This window comes from Hemiscyllium ocellatum, chromosome 4 (genome assembly GCF_020745735.1).
Source record: "Hemiscyllium ocellatum isolate sHemOce1 chromosome 4, sHemOce1.pat.X.cur, whole genome shotgun sequence".
Taxonomy (NCBI): domain Eukaryota; kingdom Metazoa; phylum Chordata; class Chondrichthyes; order Orectolobiformes; family Hemiscylliidae; genus Hemiscyllium; species Hemiscyllium ocellatum.
In genome coordinates, this window is record NC_083404.1 from 129036380 (window position 1) to 129058171 (window position 21792).

Sequence of the window (21792 nt, forward strand, 5' to 3'; positions counted from 1 at the left end):
GAGCGCGAGAGGGAGAGAGAGAGCGCGCGCGCGGGGAGAGAGAGAGAGCGTGCGCGCGGAGAGAGAGAGAGCCCGTGCGAGAGAGAGAGTGAGAGCGCGCGAGAGAGTGAGAGGCGCGCGCGAGAGAGAGAGAGCGCGCGAGAGAGAGAGAGAGAGCGCGCGCGCGCGCGAGAGGGGGAGAGCGCGCGCGCAAGATAGAGCGCGCGCGTGCGAGAGAGATTGTGCGCGCGCGGGAGAAAGAGAGTGTGCGCGCGCGCGTGCAGGCGAGAGAGAGAGTGTGCGTGCACGCGCGCGGGAGAGAGAGTGTGTGTGCGCGCGCGGGAGAGAGTGTGTGCGCGCGCGGGAGAGTGTGTGTGTGTGTGCGGGACAGAGTGTGTGTGTGCGCGCGGGAGAGGGAGTGTGTGTGCGCGTGCAGGCGAGAGAGAGAGTGTGCGTGCGGGAGAGAGATTGTGTGTGTTCGTGCGCGCGCGGGAGAGAGAGTGTGTGTGTGCGCGCGCGCGTGGGAGAGAGAGTGTGCGCGCGCGTGGGAGAGAGAGTGTGTGTGTGCGCGCGCGCGGGAGAAAGAGAGTGTGCGTGCGCGTGCAGGCGAGAGAGAGAGTGTGTGCGTGCGGGAGAGAGATTGTGTGTGTGTGTGTGTGCGCGCGGGAGAGAAAGAGAGTGTGTGCGCGCGGGGAGAGAGAGTGTGTGTGTGCGCGCGGGAGAGAGAGTGTGTGTCCGCGCGCGGGAGAGGGAGTGTGTGTCCGCGCGCGGGAGAGGGAGTGTGTGTGTGCGCGCGCGGGAGAGAGAGTGTGTGTGTGTGCGCGCGGGAGAGAGAGAGTGTGTGTGTGTGCACGCGGGAGAGAGAGAGTGTGCGTGTGTGGGAGAGAGAGTGTGTGTGTGTGCGGGACAGAGTGTGTGTGTGCGCGCGCGCGTGGGAGAGAGAGTGTGTGTGTGCGTGCGGGAGAGTGTGTACGCGCGCGTGGGAGATGAGTGTGTGTGTGTGCGCGCGCGGGAGAGAGAGCGCGTGTGTGTGTGCGTGCGGGGAGAGAGCGTGTGTGTGTGCGCGCGCGCGTTGGGGAGAGAGAGTGTGCGTGCAGGAGAGTGTGTGCGCGCGTGGGAGAGTGAGTGAGTGTGTGTGCGCGCGCGCATGCGCGGGAGAGAGAGTGTGTGTTTGTGTGTGCGGGAGAGAGAGTGTGTGTGTGTGTGCGGGAGAGAGAGTGTGTGTGTGCGGGAGAGAGATTGTGTGTGTGTGTGTGTGCGCGCGTGTGTGTGGGAGACAGAGAGTGTGTGTGTGTGCAGGAGACAGAGAGTGTGTGTGTGTGCAGGAGACAGAGAGAGTGTGTGTGTGTGTGCGGGAGAGAGAGAGTGTGTGTGTGTGCGGGAGAGAGAGAGTGTGTGTGTGTGCGGGAGAGAGAGAGAGTGTGTGTGCGGGAGAGAGAGAGTGTGTGTGCGGGAGAGAGAGTGTGCGGGAGAGAGAGAGTGTGTGTTCGTGCGGGAGAGAGAGAGAGTGTGTGCGCTTGCAGGGGAGAGAGAGAGCGAGTGTGTGCGTGCGGGAGAGAGTGAGTGTGTGTGTGCGTGCGGAAGAGAGATTGTGTGTGTGCGTGCGCGTGTGTGTGTGCGGGAGACAGAGAGAGAGTGTGTGTGTGCGAGAGAGAGAGTGTGTGTGTGCGGGAGAGAGAGAGTGTGTGTGTGCGGGAGAGAGAGTGTGTGTGTGTGCGCGGGAGAGAGAGAGAGAGAGTGTGTGTGTGTGCGAGAGAGAGAGAGTGTGTGTGTGTGCGGGAGAGAGAGAGTGTGTGTGTGTGTGAGGGAGAGAGAGAGAGTGTGTGTGTGTGTGCGGGAGAGAGAGAGTGTGTGTGTGTGTGAGGGAGAGAGAGAGAGTGTGTGTGTGTGTGCGGGAGAGTGAGTGTGTGTGTGCGGAAGAGAGAGTGTGTGTGTGTGTGTGTGCGGGAGAGAGAGAGAGTGTGTGTGTGTGCGGGAGAGAGAGAGAGAGTGTGTGTGTGAGTGCGGGAGAGAGAGAGAGAGTGTGTGTGTGAGTGCGGGAGAGAGAGAGAGTGTGTGCGTGCGGGAGAGAGAGTGAGTGTGTGTGCTTGCAGGGGAGAGAGAGAGCGAGTGTGTGTGCGGGAGAGAGAGAGTGTGTGTGTGTGCGCGTGCGGGAGAGAGAGAGTGTGTGTGTGCGCGTGCGGAAGAGAGAGAGTGTGTGTGTGCGCGCGTGCGGGAGAGAGAGAGTGTGTGTGTGCGCGTGCGGAAGAGAGAGAGTGTGTGTGCGGGAGAAGAGAGAGTGTGTATGAGTGTGTGCAAGCGAGTAGCGAGCGAGTGTCCGCTTGTGAGCAAGTGAGAGAGTCCGCGAATGAGCGAGGGAGTGTCCGCGTGCGAGCGAGTGTCTGTGTGCGAGCGAGCAAGAGAGAGTGTCTGCGTTCAAGCGAACGAGAGAGTGTCTGCGAGCAGGAGAGTGTCTGTCTACGTGCGAGCGAGCGAGGGAGTGTGTCTGCGTGCGAGCGAGCGAGAGTGCGTGTCCGCGTGCAAGCGAGCGAGAGAGTGTCTGTCTACGTGCGGGTGAGCGAGAGTGTCCGCGAGCGAGAGTATGTCCAAGTGCGAGCGTCCCTGCGAGAGCGAGAGAGTATCTGCGAGCAAGAGTGTCTGTGCGTGAGAGTATGTCCACATGCGTGTGAGCGAGAGTGTGTCCGCGAGTGAGTGTGTCCACGTGTGCGCGAACAAGAGTGTCCGCGAGCGAGAGTGTCTACGTGCGAGCGAGCGAGAGTATGTCCGCGTGCGAGCGTCCGTGCGCGAGCGTGAGAGTGTCTTCGTGCGTGCGTGCAAGTGGGAGAGTGTCTGCGTGCATGCAAGAGGGAGAGTGTCCGCGTGCGAGCCCGTGAGAAAGTGTCTGCGTGTGAGCGAGCGAGTGTCCGCGTGCGTGCGAGAGGGAGAGTGTCCGCGTGCGTGCGAGAGATTGTCTACGTGCGGGTGAGCGAGAGTATGTCCGCGTGCGAGTGTCCCTGCGAGAGAGTGTCCACGTCCAAGCGAGCGAGAGTGTCCGCAAGCGAGAGTATGACCACATGCATGCAAGTGAGGGAGAGTGTCTGCGTGCGTGCGAGGAGAGTGTCCGCGCGCGAGTGAGAGTATGTCCACGTGCGTGCGAGCGAGAGAGTGTCTGCGTGCGAGCGAGTGTTTGTGAGCGAGAGTGTCTGTCTACGTGCGAGCGTGGGAGAGTATGTCCGCGTGCAAGCATCCGTGCACGAGCGTGAGAGTGTCTGCGTGCAAGCGAGGGAGAGGGTCTGCGAGAGTGAGAGTGTCTGCATGCGTGGGGGAGAATGTCCTTGTGCGAGCGAGAGGGAGGGTGTCCGCGTGCGAGCACGTGTGAAAGTTTCCGCGTGCGAGCGTCCATGTGTGAGCGAGGGAGATTGCGTGCGAGCGAGCGTATATCCACGTGCGAGCGTGCGTGAGCGAGCGAGTGTCCGCGTGCGAGCGAGCATGAGAGTGTCTGCGTGCGAGCGAGAGAGTGTCCGCGTGCGAGTGAGTGTCCACATGTGAGTGAGCGAGTAAGAGAGAGTGTCTGCGTGCGTGCGAGAGGGAGAGTGTCTGTCTACGTGCGAGTGAGCGAGCGAGAGTATGTCTGCATGCGAGCATCCGTGCGCGAGCAGGAGAGTGTCTACGTGCGAGCGAGGGAGAGTGTCTGCGAGCATGAGAGTGTCTGCATGCAGGCGTACCTCTGCGTGCGAGGGAGAGAGTGTCCTTGTGCGAGCAAGAGGGAGGGTGTCCGCGTGCGAGCTCGTGAGAAAGTTTCCGGGTGCGGGCGTCCGTGTGTGAGCGAGAGAGTGTCTGCGTGCATGCGAGCGAGGGAGAGTGTCTGCGAGCGAGCGAGAGTGTCCGCGTGCGAGCAAGAGTGCGTGCGAACGAACGAGAGAGTATCTGCGAGTGAGAGTGTCTGCGAGCGAGCGAGAAGGAGAGTGTCCGCGAGCGAGCGAGAGGGAGAGTGCCTGCGTGCGAGCAAACAAGAGAGTATCTGCGAGCGAGAGTATGCCCGCGTGCGAGCGAGCGAGAGTGTGTGCGAGCACGAGAGTGTCCGCGAGCTAGCGAGCGAGAGCGTGTCTGCGTGCTAGCAAGCTTGAGAGAGTGGCCGCGTGTCCGCGAGCGAGCGAGCGACTGTCCGCGTGCAAGTGAGCGAGAGAGAGCGTGCGCGAGCGAGCGAGTGTCTGTGAGCGTGCACGAGCGAGTGTCCACGTTCAAGCGAGCGTGCAGGTGTCTGCGTCCGAGTGTCTGCGTGCGAGCGTGTGTCTGTGTGCGAGCGAGAGTGTGTCCGCGTACGAGCGAGCATGAGAGTGTCTGCGTGCAAGCGCGCGCGAGCGAGCCTGAGTGTCCGCGAGCGAGAGTGTCCGCGTGCGAGTGAGCGAGTGTCTGTCTCCGTGCGGGCGAGCGAGAGTATGTCCGCGTGCGAGCAAGAGAGTGTCTGTGTGCGTGCGAGAGGGAGAGTGTACGCGAGCGAGAGAGAGAGTGTCTGCGTGCGAGCGAACGAGAGAGTATCTGCGAGCGAGAGTATGTCCGCGTGCGAGCGAGTGTCCGTGCGCGAGCGAGAGAGAGTGTCTGCGTGCGTGCGTGCCTCCACGCGCGAGGGGGAGAGCGTCCTTGTCCGAGCGAGAGGGAGAGCGTCCGTGTGCGAGTGAGAGTGTCTGCGTGCGAGCAAGCGAGAGAGTGTCTGTCTACGTCCGAGCGAGCGGGAGTATGTCCGCGTGCGAGTATCCATGCGCGAGCGAGGGATAGTGTCTGCATGCGTGCAAGAGAGAGTGTCTGCGTGCGTGCCTCCACGCGCGAGGGGGAGGGCATCCTTGTGCGAGCGAGTGTCCGCGTGCGAGCATCCGTGCACGAGCGAGGGAGAGTGTCTGCGTGTGCGCGAGCGAGGGAGTGTGTCTGCATGCATCCGAGCGAGGGAGTGTGTCTGTGTGCATGCGAGCGAGGGAGAGTGTCCGCGTGCATGCGAGAGGGAGAGTGTCCGTGAGCGAGCGAGAGAGTGTCTGTCTACGTGCAAGCGTGTCCGCGTGCGAGCATCCGTGCGCGAGCGAGGGAGAGTGTCTGCGTGTGTGCGAGCGAGTGAGAGTGTCTGCGTGCGTGCGAGCGAGAGTGTGTCTGCGTGCATGCATGCCTCCGCGCGTGAGAGGGTGGGTGTCCGCGTGCGATCGAGCGAGAGAGTGTCTGCGTGCATGCGAGAGAGAGTGGTCGCGTGCGACCGAGCGAGAGGGAGTGGCCGCGTGTCCGCAAGCGAGAGACAGAGAGAGAGTGTACGTGCGTACGAGCGAGAGGGAGGGCGTCCGTGTGCGAGCGAGAGAGTGTCCGCGTGCGAGAGAGCGAGTGTGCGCGTGCGAGCGAGAGAGTTCTGCATGTGGGTGACAGAGAGAGTGTCTGTGCGAGTGAGTCCACGAGCGAGAGTATGTCCACGTGTGAGCGAGAGAGTGTCCGTGTGCGAGCATCCGTGCGCGAGCGAATGTGCGAGAGGGAGAGTGTCTGCGTGCGTGCCTCCGCGCGCGAGGGGGAGAGTGTCCTTGTGCGAGAGGGCGAGTGTCCGCGTACAACCGAGCGAGAGAGTGGCCGCGTGCGAGTGAGCGAGAGAGAGTGGCCGCGTGTCCGCCTGCGAGCGACTGTCCGCATGCGTGCGAGCGAGCGACTGTCCACATGCGAGCAAGCGAGGGAGAGTGTCCGCGTGCGTGCGAGCGAGAGAGTTCCGCATGCGGGCGAGAGAGAGAGTGTCTACGTGCAAGCGAGCGAGTGTGTCCGCGAGCGAGAGTATGTCCGCGTGCGAACATCCGTGCACGAGCGAGAGAGTGTCTGCGTGCGTGCGAGAGGGAGAGTGTCTGCGTGCGTGCGAGAGAGAGAATGTCTGTCTACGTGCGAGCGAGCGAGAGAGTGTCCGCATGTGGGTGAGAGAGAGAGTGTGTCTGCGAGCGAGAGAGTGTGTGTGTGTGTGCCTCCGCGCGCGAGGGGGAGAATGTCCTTGTGCGAGCGAGAGGGAGGGTGTCTGCGTGCGATCGAGGGCGAGGGTCTGCATACGACCGAGCGAGAGAGTGACCGCGTGTCTGCGAGTGAGCGAGCGAGAGAGTCCGTGAGTGAGCCAGAGTGTGTCAGCATGCGAGCGAACGAGAGATTGTCAGCGTGCGGCGAGCAAGAGAGAGTGTCCGCGAGCGAGCGACTGTCCGTGTGCGAGCGAGTGACTGTCCGCATGCGTGCGAACGAGAGAGTGTCCGTGTGCGAGAGTGTCTACGTGCGACCGAGCGAGAGGGAGTGGCCGCGTGTCCGCGAGCAAGAGAGAGAGAGAGAGTCTACGTGCGTGCGAGCGAGAGAGTGAGAGTGTCAGCGAGCAAGTGAGAGAGAAAATGTCCATGAGTGAGTGAGTGTCCGCATGCGTGTGAGCGAGCAAGAGTGTCCACATGCAAGCGAGCGAGTGTGTCCGCGTGCGAGCGAGAGAGGGTCCGCGTGCAAGTGAGAGAGAGAGTGTCCGCAAGCGAGGGAGAGAGTGTCAGCCAGCGAGCGAGTGAGAGTGTCAGTGAGCGAGTGAGAGAGAGTGTCAGCCAGCGAGCAAGAGAATGTCCGCGAGAGAGAGAATGTCCACGAGTGAGTGAGTGTCCGTGAGCGAGCAAGAGAGTGTGTCCGCGTGTGAGAGTGTGTCCGCGTGCGAGCGAGAGTGTGTCTGTGAGCGCGAGAGCGAGTGTCCACGTGCGAACAAGAGCGAAAGTGTCCGCGAGCAAGCAAACGAGAGAGAATGTCCGCGTGCGAACGAGTGTGTGTCCGCGAGCGAGCGAGAGAGTCCGCGAGTGAGAGAGTGTGTCCGTGGCAAGCGAGAGCGAGAGTGTCCGCGAGCGAGCGAGAGAGAAAATGTCCGCGTGTGAGCGAGAGAGAAAATGTCCGCGTGCGAACGAGAGTGTGTCCGCGGCGAGAGAGAGAATGTCCGCGTGCGAGCGAGTGTCCGCGAGCGAGAGAGAGAATGTTGGCGTGCGAACGAGAGCGAGAATGTCCGCGAGCGAGTGAGAGAGAGAATGTCCGCGTGCGAGCGAGAGTGTGTCCGCGAGCGAACGAGAGCGAGAATGTCCGCGTGCAAGCAAGAGTGACCGCGTGCGAGTGAGAGAGTGTCCGCAAACGAGCGAGCGAGAGAGTGTCCACGAGCGAACGAGAGAGAATGTCCGCGTGCGAAAGAGAGAGAGAGGGGGTGTCAGCGTGCGTGCGAGAGAGGGCGCGCGAGTGTCTGCGTGCAAGAGAGAGTGAGAGAGTGTCTGCGAGCGAGCGAGAGTGTCCGCGTGCGAGAGAGAGAGGGGGTGTCAGCGTGAGTGCGAGAGAGAGCGCGCGAGTGTCTGCGTGCAAGAGAGCGCGAGAGTGTCCGCGTGCGAGCAAAAGAGAGTGTCCGCGTGCGAGCGAGAGAGTGAGAGTGTCCGCGAGCGAGAGAGAGTGTCCGCGTGCGAGCGAGCGAGAGAGAATGTCCACGTGCGAGTGAGAGAGTGAATGTGCGCGAGAGTGCGTGCGTGCGAGAGCGAGTGTCTGTGCGAGATAGAGCGAGTGTCTGCGTGCGCGAGAGCGCGAGTGTCTGCGTGCGCGAGAGAGCGAGTGTCTGCGTGCGCCACATGTGAGAGAGCGAGTGTCTGCGTGTGCCACATGTGAGAGCGAGTGTCTGCGTGCGCGAGAGAGCGAGTGTCTGCGTGCGCCACATGTGAGAGATCAAGTGTCTGCGTGCAGGAGAGAGCGAGTGCGTGCAAGAGAGAGAGCGAGTGTCTGCGTGCGCGTGGGTGTGAGAGTGTCTGCTTGTGAGCAAGAGAGAGTGTCCGCGTGCGAGCGAGAGAGAGAGTGTCTGCGTGCGCGAGAGAGCGAGTGTCTGCGTGCGCCACATGTGAGAGAGCGAGTGTCTGCGTGTGCCACATGTGAGAGCGAGTGTCTGCGTGCGCGAGAGAGCGAGTGTCTGCGTGCGCCACATGCGAGAGAGCGAGTGCGTGCAAGAGAGAGAGCGAGTGTCTGCGTGCGCCAGAGCGAGTGTCTGCGTGCGCGCGGGAGTGAGAGTGTCTGCTTGTGAGCAAGAGAGAGTGTCCGCGTGCGAGCGAGAGAGAGAGTGTATGCGTGCGAACGAGAGAGAGTGTCCGCGTGCAAGAGAGATAGAGCGAGTGTCTGCGTGCAAGAGAGAGCGAGTGCATGCGAGAGAGAGCGAGTGTCTGCGTGCAAGAGAGAGCGAGTGCATGCGAGAGAGAGAGAGAGTGTCTGCGTGCGCGCGGAAGTGAGTGTCCACGTGCGAGCGAGAGAGAGAGTGCGAGTGTCTGCGTTCGAGAGAGTGCGAGAGTTTCTGCGTGCAAGAGTGCGCGAGTTTCTGCGTGCAAGAGTGCGCGAGAGTGTCTGCATGCGAGAGAGATAGAGCAAGTGTCTGCGTGTGCCAGATGCGCAAGAGTGTCTGCGTGCGCGAGAGAGAGAGCGAGTGTCTGCTTGCGAGCAAGAGAGAGCGTGCGCGAGAGAGCGAGTGTCTGCGTGTGCGAGAGAGCGAGTGTCTGCGTGCACCAGATGCGCCAGAGCGTGAGTGTCTGCGTGCGCGAGAGAGCGAGTGTCTGTGTGCGCGCGGGCGTGAGAGAGTGTGTCTGCCTGCGAGAGAGAGAGAGTGCGTGCGTGCAGGAGAGAGTGCGAGTGTCTGCTTTCAAGAGAGTGCGTACGTGAGAGAGCATGTTGGACAGAGTGTCTGTGTGCAAGAGAGCGTGAGTGTCTGCGCGTATCTGCACACGCGAGAGCGTGTCTGCATGAGAGAGAGAGCGAGAGAGAGTGTCCACGTGCCTGTGATGAGAGCGTGTCTGTGTGCATGTGTGTGTTAGTTCATTAGCTAAAACAGCAGCTAATGAGCTTGAAAGATCCTGTACAAACAATGAGTGAAACTAATCTCGTTTACAACATACCACGCACGACTTGTAACAAACACTACATCGGACAAACAGGCAGAAAACTAGCCACCAGGATACATGAACACCAACTAGCCACAAAATGACATGACCCTCTCTCACTATATCCTCACATACAGATAAGGAAGGACACCACTTCGACTGGGACAGCACATCCATCCCAGGACAGGCCCAAACGGTGACATGCATAAGAATTCCTAGAAACATGGCATTCCAGCTGGAACTCTATCAACAAACACATTGAGTTAGACCCCATCTACCACCCCCTGAGAAAAAGAACAGGACAACACCGCAAGAAATGACATCACCAACCCAAAGAAACCCAAACACATAAATAGAAAGCAGGAATCATCTGCAGTGCTTCGTCCAGGGGCGCACTGAAGATGTTACCTAACAAGGTGACGAAATGTCTGGAAATTTCAACTCAGCAAGTAAACCTACATCCAGAACCTCAACCTGGGCTACAAATCTTCTCAAAACTCGCTGTATCATTGACCCTTAGCTGGGCAATTAGGGATGGGCAATAAATGTGGGCCAGCCAGTGACACTGCTATCCGTGATGACTCAAAAAAAAACACCTCACCTTGTCTCTCTCCTGATGTAACCTCCATCTTGGTTGATGTGTTCCATTAACTGCCAGCAATACGAGATTCTGTCTCCTGCATTTCGTGAAAGGCAGTATTTTTTCCCCCTTTTGTCTTGTCCAGTTTCTGATTTTGAAAATGCTACACGATTAAAGCAGTTGAAGTTTAGAATTCCACTCAAGTGTTGTAGCTGACAGAGGCAGGTAACAGATTTACAGTCAGCACTGTCCAGATTAAAAAGTGCTCTGTTGCTCTCTGCTGGTTGAACGTAAAATAGTGCTCGATACTATTTTTGAAAAGCCTGAACTGACCTTAACAGCTCTCACTATCCAGCAGGTTGGTGAATCACCATGTGAAAGAGAGGGAGAAACTTAAAACCGTTATAATCACAAGAGAAAGGGTAGGTCCTGCTTGGATGTCATCTGTAGGTCTTCAAAGAACTGGCTGCTGAATGGTAGATGGTTTTAATTTCCTGACAATTCTCTACATTCTGGAAGCTTCCATTTGAATTCCGTCAAAACGATTCCGTGTGTCAGACAGGAAGGAGAGAAAAAAAACTGGAAACTGCGGTTCCCGTAACGTCGACCGTGGGGAAGATGCTGGAATCTATCAATAGAAAAGTTTTTGGCAAGGCATTTTGAAAATCGCTGTGCAACTAGGCAAGATCAGATTAGAGAGGGGCTGGAAAAGCACAGCAGGTCAGGCAGCATCTGAGGAGCAGGAAAATCGATGTTTCAGGCAGGAGCCCTGCATCAGGAATGAGGCTGGGAGCATCGGGGGTGGAGCGATAAGTGGGAGAGGGGTGGAGCTGGGGAGAAGGTAGCTGACCGTGCAATAGTCTCATTCTTGGTGAGGGCTTTTACACGAAACATTGATTTTCCGGCTTCTTGGATGCTGTGCTTTTCCAGCACCACTCTAATCTAAACGAGGCAGAAACAGCCTGGTCTGGTCGATGGGAGGTTATATTTGACGAGTTTATCAGAGTTCTTTGAGGCTGTAATGAGCAATGTGGATAATGGGAACTTGCAGATGTGGCTTTCCACTTGTTAAAAGTCTCACATCAAAGGTTCCTGCACAAGATGTTCTCAGTGAAATTCATGAGCCTGGTCAATGGATCGGTTAGCTCAAGGGAAACAGATAATCGTCAGAAATAAGATGGAGGTGACGGTCTTGGGGATCTCTGCACCTGAATCACTGGAGGTTAGCATGCAGGAAACGGGCAATTAGATATGCAAATTAATATGGTAGGGTTTGTTACAAAGAATGGGGAGCAGTGGGTGAGGGTCACACTCTGTTACTGACCAGGCTGGTACAGCAATGGGTGAGGGTCACATGCTGTTACTGACCAGGCTGGTACAGCAATGGGTGAGGGTCTCACTCTGTTACTGACCAGGCTGGTACAGCAGTGGGTGAGGGTCACACGCTGTTACTGACCAGGCTGGTACAGCAGTGGGTGAGGGTCTCACTCTGTTACTGACCAGGCTGGTACAGCAATGGGTGAGGGTCTCACTCTGTTACTGACCAGGCTGGTACAGCAGTGGGTGAGGGTCACACGCTGTTACTGACCAGGCTGGTAGAGCAGTGGGTGAGGGTCTCACTCTGTTACTGACCAGGCTGGTACAGCAATGGGTGAGGGTCTCACTCTGTTACTGACCAGGCTGGTACAGCAATGGGTGAGGGTCTCACTCTGTTACTGACCAGGCTGGTACAGCAGTGGGTGAGGGTCACATGCTGTTACTGACCAGGCTGGTACAGTGGGTGAGGGTCTCACTCTGTTACTGACCAGGCTGGTACAGCAATGGGTGAGGGTCTCACTCTGTTACTGACCAGGCTGGTACAGCATTGGGTGAGGATCACACGCTGTTACTGACCAGGCTGGTACAGCAATGGGTGAGGGTCTCACTCCGTTACTGACCAGGCTGGTACAGCAATGGGTGAGGGTCTCACTCCGTTACTGACCAGGCTGGTACAGTGGGTAAGGGTCTCACTCTGTTACTGCCGAGGCTGGTACAGCAGTGGGTGAGGGTCTCACTCTGTTACTGACCTGGCTGGTACAGCAGTGGGTGAGGATCACATGCTGTTACTGACCAGGCTGGTACAGCAGTGGGTGTGGGTCTCACTCTGTTACTGACCAGGCTGGTACAGCAGTGGGTGAGGATCACATGCTGTTACTGACCAGGCTGGTACAGCAGTGGGTGTGGGTCTCACTCTGTTACTGACCTGGCTGGTACAGCATTGGGTGAGGATCTCACTCGGTTACTGACCAGGCTGGTACAGCATTGGGTGAGGGTCTCACTCTGTTACTGACCAGGCTGGTACAGCAGTGGGTGAGGGTCTCACTCTGTTACTGACCAGGCTGGTACAGTGGGTGAATTTGACCCCAAGCTGACTGCTCTAGCTTTCACAGATGCATCTGGCCATTACAGAATCGAGCACAGTCACTATGGAGAGTAATTCCCACCTTCACATTGACGATACCCTCCATCAGGGCTATGTGGCTGTGTTACTGTGCCAAATGGGAGAGACCTGGCAGTGATATAATGACTCTGATCTGAGTATCCCTGAAATGCTGTGGCTATCAGCTACAGCAGATAGCATTGCACCAAACATTTAACAAAAGGAAACAAAGAACTGTAGATGCTGAAAGTCTGAAACACAAATAAATTCCTGGAAAATCCTAGCAGGTCTGGCAGCAATTCCGAACTGGACCTGAAACGTTCACTCTCTTTCTCTCTCTGCAAATGCCACCAGACTTGTTAAGTTTCTTCAGCATTTTCCGTTTTTGTATTTTTCCCGATTGTTATTGGAGCCCTCTTTCCAGTTAAATCGCAAAAAGCGAGAATACATTGGTCAAAGAGTTTTGCATGAACGATTTGTGAGTGCTGAAAAAATATTATTTCATAAAATAACCTGCTTTCTAGTTTCAGATGTGGAGCAAAGAATAACCTTGGCATTTTGTTTCTTCTTTTAGCTTTTTAGACAGAATTGACCAAGTCCGACAAAATGATTACTCCCCATCAGATCAGGTAAGTGACTTAACCAGCGGAGTATAACTGATCCGAATCTGTCTCTATTCTCTCATTTCATCATAATATGTGTAATAATGTATATATTCATTGACGGTCGAGCTATTGAGATGTTTTCTTTTAGACAGAAGTTATCTTTTACACCATTAGTGTTTTAAGTGGTTGGACTATGTTTGATTTGCTCTTAAGTGAAATCCAATGGTGTAAATTAGAAACTAAGAACATGAAATAATTTACATTAATTACTACTTATGTTTTTTTATAGCAGTTCAAGCTGTAGACATTTCACTTTTACTAATTATTTGACATAGAGTCATAGACATAGAAACAAACCCTTCGGTCCAACCTGTCCATGCTGACCAGATATCCCAACCCAATCTAGTCCCACCTGCTAGCACCCAGCCCATATCCCTCCAAACCTTCCTATTCATATACCAATCCAGATGCTTGACGTGTTTTAAACATTTATTTAACAGTATTCATTTTCATCATTCGTAACGTTGGAATCAAATCATTGCCATCTCTGGGATTATACTTTGGTTCTGCACTGTTTGAGCTTCGAAAAACGAAATTTGATTTCTACGCAATGGGCCTTAAAGGCCAAAAACCAAGAGGTTAACGTGTATCTGAGATCAACTTGTACATTAATGCAGTATATGCATAAAATTTGAAGCACCATAAAATATACACTCACATTTACTTCATTATAGACTTTGAATTTTCCGCATCTAACAGCACATCATTAATCATTCGTCCAGTAAAGACTTGACTCTTCAGTACCCCAACCAAGCCAAAAATATAAATTTCTACATTTCAAAGAGGGATGGCCTGCTCACAGTGACTTGTATATGGATAGATGCCAATAAGATGCTCTTGATATGATTCTGCCTTGATGTTTCAATTCTGAACACAAACATGAATTGAAATCACCAATATCTTCTAGTTAGATGAAAGTGAGTACTGCAGATGCTGGAGAGTGAATATCGGGTAGTTCCTGGTGTACTGGATACCACATACAGTTTGAAGGTTAGTTTGTCTACGTGTGACAGAAGAAGCAGGCACAAGCTGTTCTGCCATGAAGTGAAATCATGGTAAAATCATCGTTCACTTCACCTCCACTTCCTTGCCAGATCCCTTGGTTACCTTTAGTGGCTAAAGATCCGTCAACCTCATAAACCCAAGGACTGAATATGCTGAAGATATTCATTCGTGGAACATCCGTTCAGTCAAAATGAATAGAACTGATTAAAGCCCAGAAATAACCCCTGTCTTCTTCTATCACATGCTGGGACAATGAGATTAAAAATAACGCTTTACTTTCTAAATCTTTAAATTTCACTGGATTTGAAGTATTTGTGCATTCACTGTTGTTGCTATGACTACCAAGATGATGAGAAAAGCAGGAAGTAGAGGGGGGGGAGAGAGTTAGAAAGAGAAAGTCATCCAATTCTTGATTCCAAATCCATTTTCCCTTCTCAGTTCTGCTGTTCGAATGTCGCTGCTGAAATATAGTTCCATGTACATGTCTGAATCCGGCTCTGTTGTCTTTATGCTGGCAAATTGACGGATCAAGTCTTCCATCTCTCAATATGTGAAACGATTGTATAAGTCTGAATCAAAGCCGAAGATACGAACCTTTTGATGCTGGCTCAGTTGCTGCAGATCAATGTGTTTAGGTTTGGGGCAGCACGGTGGCCCAGTGATTAGCACTGCTTCCTCACAGCACCAGAGACCTGGGTTCGATTCCCACCTCAGGGTACTGTGTGGAGTTTGCACATTCTCCCCGTGTCTGTGTGGGTTTCCTCTGGGTGCTCCGGTTTCCTTCCACAATCCAAAAGATGTGCAGGTCAGGTGAATTGGCCGTGCTAAATTGCCCGTAGTGTTAGGTGCATTAGGTAGGGGTAAATGTAGGGGAGTGGGTCTGGGTGGGTTACTCTTTGGAGGATCGGTGTGGACTTGTTGGGCCGAAGAGCCTGTTTCCATACTTAGGGAATCCAATCTAATCAAAACAGTCATTTCAGTGCAGTCAGCTTCCTTTCATCCACACGTCTTGGGGAACTTCCCTCACTCCGTGGGGGCACATGTCTATTCTTTTTTAAAAAGTCATTTTAGCCACGAAAAGTCTCGAATCTGATACATCAATATTTACTGCGATTTTAACACCTCTCCATCACAAAGAACGAAGAAAACAAAATCTATTCCCTTTTGTTTCTGATACCATTACAATGTCAGTGAAGAATAACAGCAAAAAAGTTTAACAATTGCAGACATTCCCCATTCACTGTCTTTGTCCTAACCTGCCTTGGGATTTGAGGCTGAACTTGTTCCCTCATCTGTGCGTTGTTCCCAACATTCACCCTTCACTGTCCATTTCTATTATCCCTGCACGGGATTGGCAATTGGCTTGAATTCAAGAGAAAAAGAAGGAGCTAGTTATCAAGGTATTCCTGAGGGAGCAAAAGACAGGAAGACATCTTTTCCCACTGACCGAGATTGGGTTTAAAAAGAGGGAGTTGATTCCTGCTCCTGACCTGGTCATAACAAACACGAAGGCTGAGCCATCGCATTACCACGGGAACAACAGAATTGGAAATAAATTGTTCTTTCAAAATCCATAGAATCCGTAGAGTGCAGAGAGAGGCCACTCAGCCCATCGGATCTGCACCAACCCTCTGAAAAACATCCCACCCAGACCCAACCATCCCCCCTACCCTGTCCCGGAGGGCAGTGATTCAAAGTAATTGTTAAAAGAAGTAATGAAGACTCGAAGTAATGATGACTCAAGAATTTTTTTTACAGTGCAAGTGGTTGGGATTGGAGAGTGTGCTGAAGGCAGGTTCCCTCTAGGTATTCAAGAAGAAATTGGATTATTACCTGAACTGTTATGGTTTGGGAAGGTGTGTAAGTGGCTGGAGGTAAATTGCTCCTGTCCATAACGGAATAACACGTTGGGGTCCCTTGAATCAAGTTTCTCTTTAACACTCTGTTTGTCTTTATTACCCCGAAGAATATTTATCGTTTAATTTTGCCTATCTTCCTCACTGTACCCAGTATTCTGGCCATTTATCAGATCTCTTCCATCACCAGTTTCTACGTGAGGTTGCAAACTATGGTCTGCTGCTACTTGTGTTGTGAGACCAACTTGTAGTCAATCTTAACAGCCTGATGCCTCTGTTCCAATGTCATTCCTATTAACAAGACAAAGCCCACAAGAGTCTGATTCTGTTCCTCCCTCCAATTTCGAAAGTCTTTCCAGCACTTTCCATCTATGTATCCAGTTTTCAGCATCTGTAGTATTTTGTTTGGTGTATTACCAATGGGTTGCCCTGGAGACATGGCGGCTGGTGGGATTTAATTGAATTGATTAATTAAATTTCATTGATTAGGAAAAGCTGAAATTGAAAGTTGCTGTGATACAAAGACAATATAAACTAAAGGATAGAATTCTAAAGGGTCAGCAGGAGCAGAAAGGACAAGGCGTATATGTGCATGTAAAATAGAGCTGTTAATAAACCAACAATATTCTAATAATGTTCTATTGTTATTATTTCTAATATTCAGATTGTTCATAGGGGTATGCTATATGGAGCAAAGAGAGAGGATTTGGTGAATTTGTATAAGATGGGAGTTAGACCCAAGCTGGAGAATGGAATTTCCGATGTTGCTGTTTTGGAAGGATGTGAACATGTTAGAGACTGCAAAGGGGGGTATATGAGAATGGTTCCAGAGATGAGAACCTTCAGTGATTAGAATCGAGTGGAGGACTTACAATTGTTTTCCTCAGAGAGAAGAAATCGATGAGGATATCTGAAAGAAGTTTTCAAAATCATGAGGGTTTGGACAGAGGGACACATGCGAGTTGAGGACACTGCTTTAGTGTTTTACAAAATAAGCCGCTGTGAGGTGAGAAGAAAGTGCTTCACACCGTGAGTGCTCCGGGTTTGGTACTGCCTGCAGCAGGCAGATCAGCTGAGATATTCAAAAGGATATGAGATGATTATATAAATAGAAATGATGTGCAAGATCAGGGGGAAAAGGCAGGAGATTGATGTTCATTTGAGATGCTCAGTCAGTGTAGACATGATACAGTGTGAGAGGAGGTGTGTTGTGTAACAGTTGTCTGGTTCTGTGGTAGTGTCAGTCGTGGTGCCATGAGCAATCAACAATTGTTCAGCCGTCCTTTTAAGGAAGGAGACCTGCTGTGCTGGCCTGGTCTGACCTCTATGTGACTCCATTCCCATAGCCCATGTGATTGACTCTTCAATACCACCTGAAATGGTGAGCACGCCATGTAATGTACCAGAGTGTTACCAACGTATCGATGCCAGGTCAGAACTCTACACCACCTCTCTCACAGCATTGGAGGTGCACATACACAAGGTGAACTGCAGCAGTTCAAGAAAGCTCAGAAAATAACAAAGGTAACTCCTCTACTTCAGAGAGGGAGGAGACCGAAAAAACAGGAAACTCCGGACCAGTTACCATGGGGAAGATGCTGGAATCTATTATTAGAAAGGTTTGAGCAGGAGATGTTGAAAATCGCAGTGCAGTTGGGCAGAGTCAGCCTGGTTTTGCGGAAGGGAGATAGGTAGTGCTGAGTAATTTGTTCTTTGAAGTAATAATAAGCGATGTGGATAATGGGGAACCTGTAGATGTGGTGAACTTGGATTTCCACTTGATTAAAGTCTCACATTAAAGGTTGCTGCACACAATGCGTGCTGATAGTGTAGGGTTAGTTCATGAGCACACTTAGTGGATCGGTTAGCTAATGGGAAGCAGATAATCGTCAGGAATAAGATGGAGGTGACGGTCTTGGGTATCTTTACACCTGAATCATTGGAGGTTAGCATGCAGGAAACAAGCAATTAGATATGCAAATTAATATGGTAGGTTTTGTCACAAAGGAAGAGGAGCATAACAATAAAGTCTAACTGCCTTGGTAAGACGGCAGCTGAAGGACTGTGTACAGTTTGGGATCTTTCCCTAAGAAGGCTGGCCCAACTTATGAAGATTCACGAGACTGATTCCTGGGAAGAGGTGAGTACCAAGTGAAGAGCGATTGAGTGGACCTGTATTCCTTCGAGTACAGAAGAATGAAAGAAGATCATATTGAAGTAGATTATTATTCAGGTGGTCAGTCAGGTCAGTGCTGCAAGAGTGTTGCGTTGGCTGGGGCAGCTGGAACTAAGGCTCGGCCAGTTAGAACAGAGAAGCAAAAGGGTCTCCGCACTCAGGCAACGGATGTTTGGATGCTATGGAAGATTAGTCATTGCGTTTGTTCAAGATGGAGATTGATATATATATATATATATATATATATATATTGCTTTGGAGATCAAAGGAGTTGATCATAATTGGAGTTGATGTAGATTAGCTTTCCAAGTAGGTGACATCCCCATTTTAATGTAAGCTTACTTCTGTACCAGTTAGATTCAGGAGGAAGGGGTGGCACTCTCAGTAAGGTCTTGATCAGTCATGATCTCGTTGAATTGCACTTGATGGGCCGAATGGTACCCCTGCTCTCACATCTTATAGCCTGTGAATTTGAGGTAGCTCACCACTGCCTATTCAAGGGAGTTTAGTGATAGTCAGTGAATTCTAGCCTTGCAGTTCTGCCTTCCTTCCAGTAGCAATCAAAGTGCTATCAGCAATGCTGCTCAGGTCAAGTTTCACAGGAGGTCCATCACAATAGCTTTACCCAACCCATTGCACACACACCGTGGATGTGTTTTTCTCAGTCAGATATGTTTGTGAATATCCTTCTTGTCTTTTCCACCAGGATTTGCTCCGTTGCAGAGTTTTGACATCAGGGATTTTTGAAACGAGATTTCAAGTTGACAAAGTAAATTTTCAGTGAGTATGTCTCTAAATCAGTCCTATAATTTGAACGCTCCTAACTGTCGCAAGGTTATCACAGCTTCTCAAGTGACTATTTATCAGCCAAAGCCCATGGGAATTATCGAGGGAGGGAAGATCCAACCTCTGGGTAACTGACGTTTGAAGGGTTTCTCTGCTGGTGAATTGGAATTCTTTTCCTGAAGACCTCTGAAGTTAACATCCAGGATGACCAATAGTTGCTGGCCTGGCCTGTGACACTCTCATCCCACAGAATGATAGCAGCAAGATGTTTTAGACTGAAGCCCCGTGCCAGTATGCTGCTCTGTGGTGGACGGTGCTGCCTTTCTGACAAGATGCTAAACTCTCTCCATTACAGTCAAGGGTAACCGTGGATCCCATGCTGTTCACAAGTGAACAAGGGGTTCTCCAGCATCCTGACCAGCAAGCTTCTTTCATCCTATTCTCACCAGAAAACATACATTATCAAGTTCTCGGTTCGATTGCTGTGTGCGTAACTTGGCTGACCCTTTGTCTGCAATGCACTGACTGTCTTTCAAATGAGCGCTTGAAAACATTCAGATATCTGAGGACATGAAGTCAGACTAAAAAAAATGCAAATAATTTTAATAATTCCTATTGGGGAAGTGCTAAAATTCCACCCTTTTTACTTTTGTGTTTTGACCGTGTTAAGTGAAGCCATTTTTATACTTTTTTCACGTTATTTGCATTCTTTTGAAACTCTTCCCTGCCTATGGTTTGCTGAATCATGGTTAAAAGATTGTATTAATTAAACAACTTGTTGATCTTTGTAAGGACATAGAATCAGCTAATTTGAGAGATTTATGCAGCAACATTTCCTGATAAGGTGTAAGGACCTTCCAAAATATAGCCAGCAATGCTGGAAGCTCCTGCTGCAGAGCAGGATCAGGACAGAAGCATTGATCTCAGGGGGATTCTTTGGATAATGGAAAGGGCTAAAGAGTTTTAAAATTAGTTTCCTCAATCATAGAGGAAGCTGCTTAAACTCTTCTGTGTCTTAGTTATGGATAGTATTGACCAGTGAAAGGCGGTGTGATACATCTCAATTAACAGCTTCTAAGTCACATCAAGGACAATATTACATTATTAAATCACGTCAATAAAATGTTCTACCAACACTGACAGAAAGTCATTGTGTAATATTATAGACAATATAAAATTCTTCAATATTTAGCAAACCTCCCTCCCTCCCACTTCCCCGGTCAATAAACGTGTATTTCACGATCGATTCAGTAAGTGAGATTCCTGACTCTGTTGCCTTTCTTTTCCAGTATGTTTGATGTGGGCGGACAGAGAGATGAACGGAGAAAATGGATCCAGTGCTTCAATGGTCAGTAATTGAGGGGGAGCATTTAATATTTTTTTAAAAGGCTATCAGTTGTTCTCCTGGGTGTCATATTGTTGTTAAAATTCTGCGAGAACACGGCCACTGAATATAGAATTACCATTGGATTGCTTCTGCCACTTACTCCTACTAGTTTACCCCATTGTCACTTTATTAGTTTACAGAGACCTGTTCAGGTTCCAAAAGGCGTTAAGTGATGGCCATTGTCCATTTCCTATTTGTTAATTAATTTATTAATCACGTACACAGTGCACAACCACCAGCTGAAAATGCAAAGAATCAGGTTTAATGTTAAAATGTTGATTTTGTTCCTTAATCAGAACATGTGGATTTCAGGATTGTACGTTATCACATTCTCACTGACACCCTTCGGATTTAATGGATTGAAGCATTGGTCAGATTCTACTTAACCCAGTGCTGCCACCTAAGGGTAGGTCTCTGATGGAGCAAAATGATTCCTGATGCTTCAAAGGTTCAACTGAACAGGCCAGTGGTCCAGCCGATCCAGACCAAAGCAATGCTGGGATACCGGATAACATCTGGAAATGGTGGTGGTGGTCCTGAAATGATAATCCAGGGCGGGAATGGCACAAAATGATTCTTGGAAAATCAACCTTCCTGATTCCACTAAAGAAGTGACGGTGTACACTTGCAAATGGGGTATCCTAGAGCCCAGTTTGCTTCCTAAAAGATACCTGGAGGTGATGGCCTAGTGATATTATTGGACATTATTAATCTAGAATCCCAAATAATGTTCTGGGCACTCGGATTTGCAGATGGTGGGAAATGAATTTGATTTATAAATAAGATCCTCAAAAGTGCCTAACAGCTGAAGTATTTAGACTCTTCAGCCAGTCCGTGGTAAGCCCTTGTCCTGAATGGTGTCTGTAAGTCCCCTGGTCCCTTTGTTGAGCTGTTACAGTGCTGCTACCTCCCAGTCTCAGGGAGTTCTACTCTGTACTGGGTGACCATATCCTTGGAAGGAGAAAGGGTACATGGATTGGTTGCTTTCGGTGGGGGGTGGTCGAATGATGGTTCAAGAGCAACATTCTGGATCAGTGGTGCTGGAAGAGCACAGCAGTTCAGGCAGCATCCAAAGTGCAGTGAACTCGACGTTTCGGGCAAAAGCCCTTCATCAGGAATAAAAAAAGGAGGACCACAGCTTTCCAGAGCAACAGTCAGCCCAATGCAATTGTCTCTTTTTGCTACATCATAAAGCAGCCTTCCTGCCATCTTACTGTATCCATCTTATTACAGCCATTAATTCTCTCTAAAGCACATTAAGCTTCTTTTCAGTAGCCTGCTGTAATTGTTACTTGTCTCTTCAACCAGGAATTAAGCTGCTTTCCTGGACTGGTGTTAGAATCATCCAGGGTTACAGCATGGAAACAGGCCCTTCAGCCTAACTTGTCTATGCCACCCAGTGTTCACAACTAATCTAGGCCCATTTGCCTGTGTTTGGTCCTTTTCCCTCTATACCTTTCCCATCTATGTACCTGTCCAAACGTTTTTTAAATAATGATTTGGAGATGGCAGTGTTGGATTGGGGTGGACAAAGTCAAAGACCACACAACACCAGGTTATAGTCCAACAGGTGTATTTGGAAGCACTAGTTTTCAGAGCACTGCTCCTTCACCAGGTGGTTGACAATGTGTGATTTTTAACCTTCTTAAATAATGAAATTGTACTCACTTCCACTACTACCTCCATCCGAGACAATCACCAGCCTCTGTGTGAAAGCAATGTCCCTCTGGACACCTCGTATCTCTCACCTTAAACCTACGCCTTCGAGTTTAAGACTCCCGTACCGTGGGGAAAAGCAGTAGCCTATCTACCTTTATCTGTGCCTCTTATCATTTTGTAGACCTCTATAAGGTCACCCCTCAGTCTCCAAGGAAAGCAGTCCCAGCCTTTCCTTATAACTCAAACCTTCCAGTCCAAGTGACTTCCTAAAAGATCTTTTCTGCACTCTTTCTGGTTTAATAATATTCCTTCTGCAGTGAGGTGACCAGAGTGTGAAGTGCCTTTCAGGTCTGAAGATTGGCCTTTACTTTGGCAGCACACAGTGACATTCGGAG

General features: G+C 51.0%; 1 protein-coding gene across 3 annotated transcripts in view; it reads left to right on the top strand.

The window, feature by feature from the left end:
• Positions 1–21792, top strand: part of LOC132815099 (guanine nucleotide-binding protein G(s) subunit alpha) — a 353011-nt gene that overhangs the window by 322474 nt on the left and 8745 nt on the right. For all 3 annotated transcript variants that reach the window (XM_060823858.1, XM_060823856.1, XM_060823857.1), the window contains exons 6-8: positions 12438–12492; positions 18272–18345; positions 19641–19699. In XM_060823858.1, coding sequence (XP_060679841.1) covers positions 12438–12492; positions 18272–18345; positions 19641–19699 — 188 coding nt within the window. The remainder of the gene's footprint in view (positions 1–12437; positions 12493–18271; positions 18346–19640; positions 19700–21792) is intronic.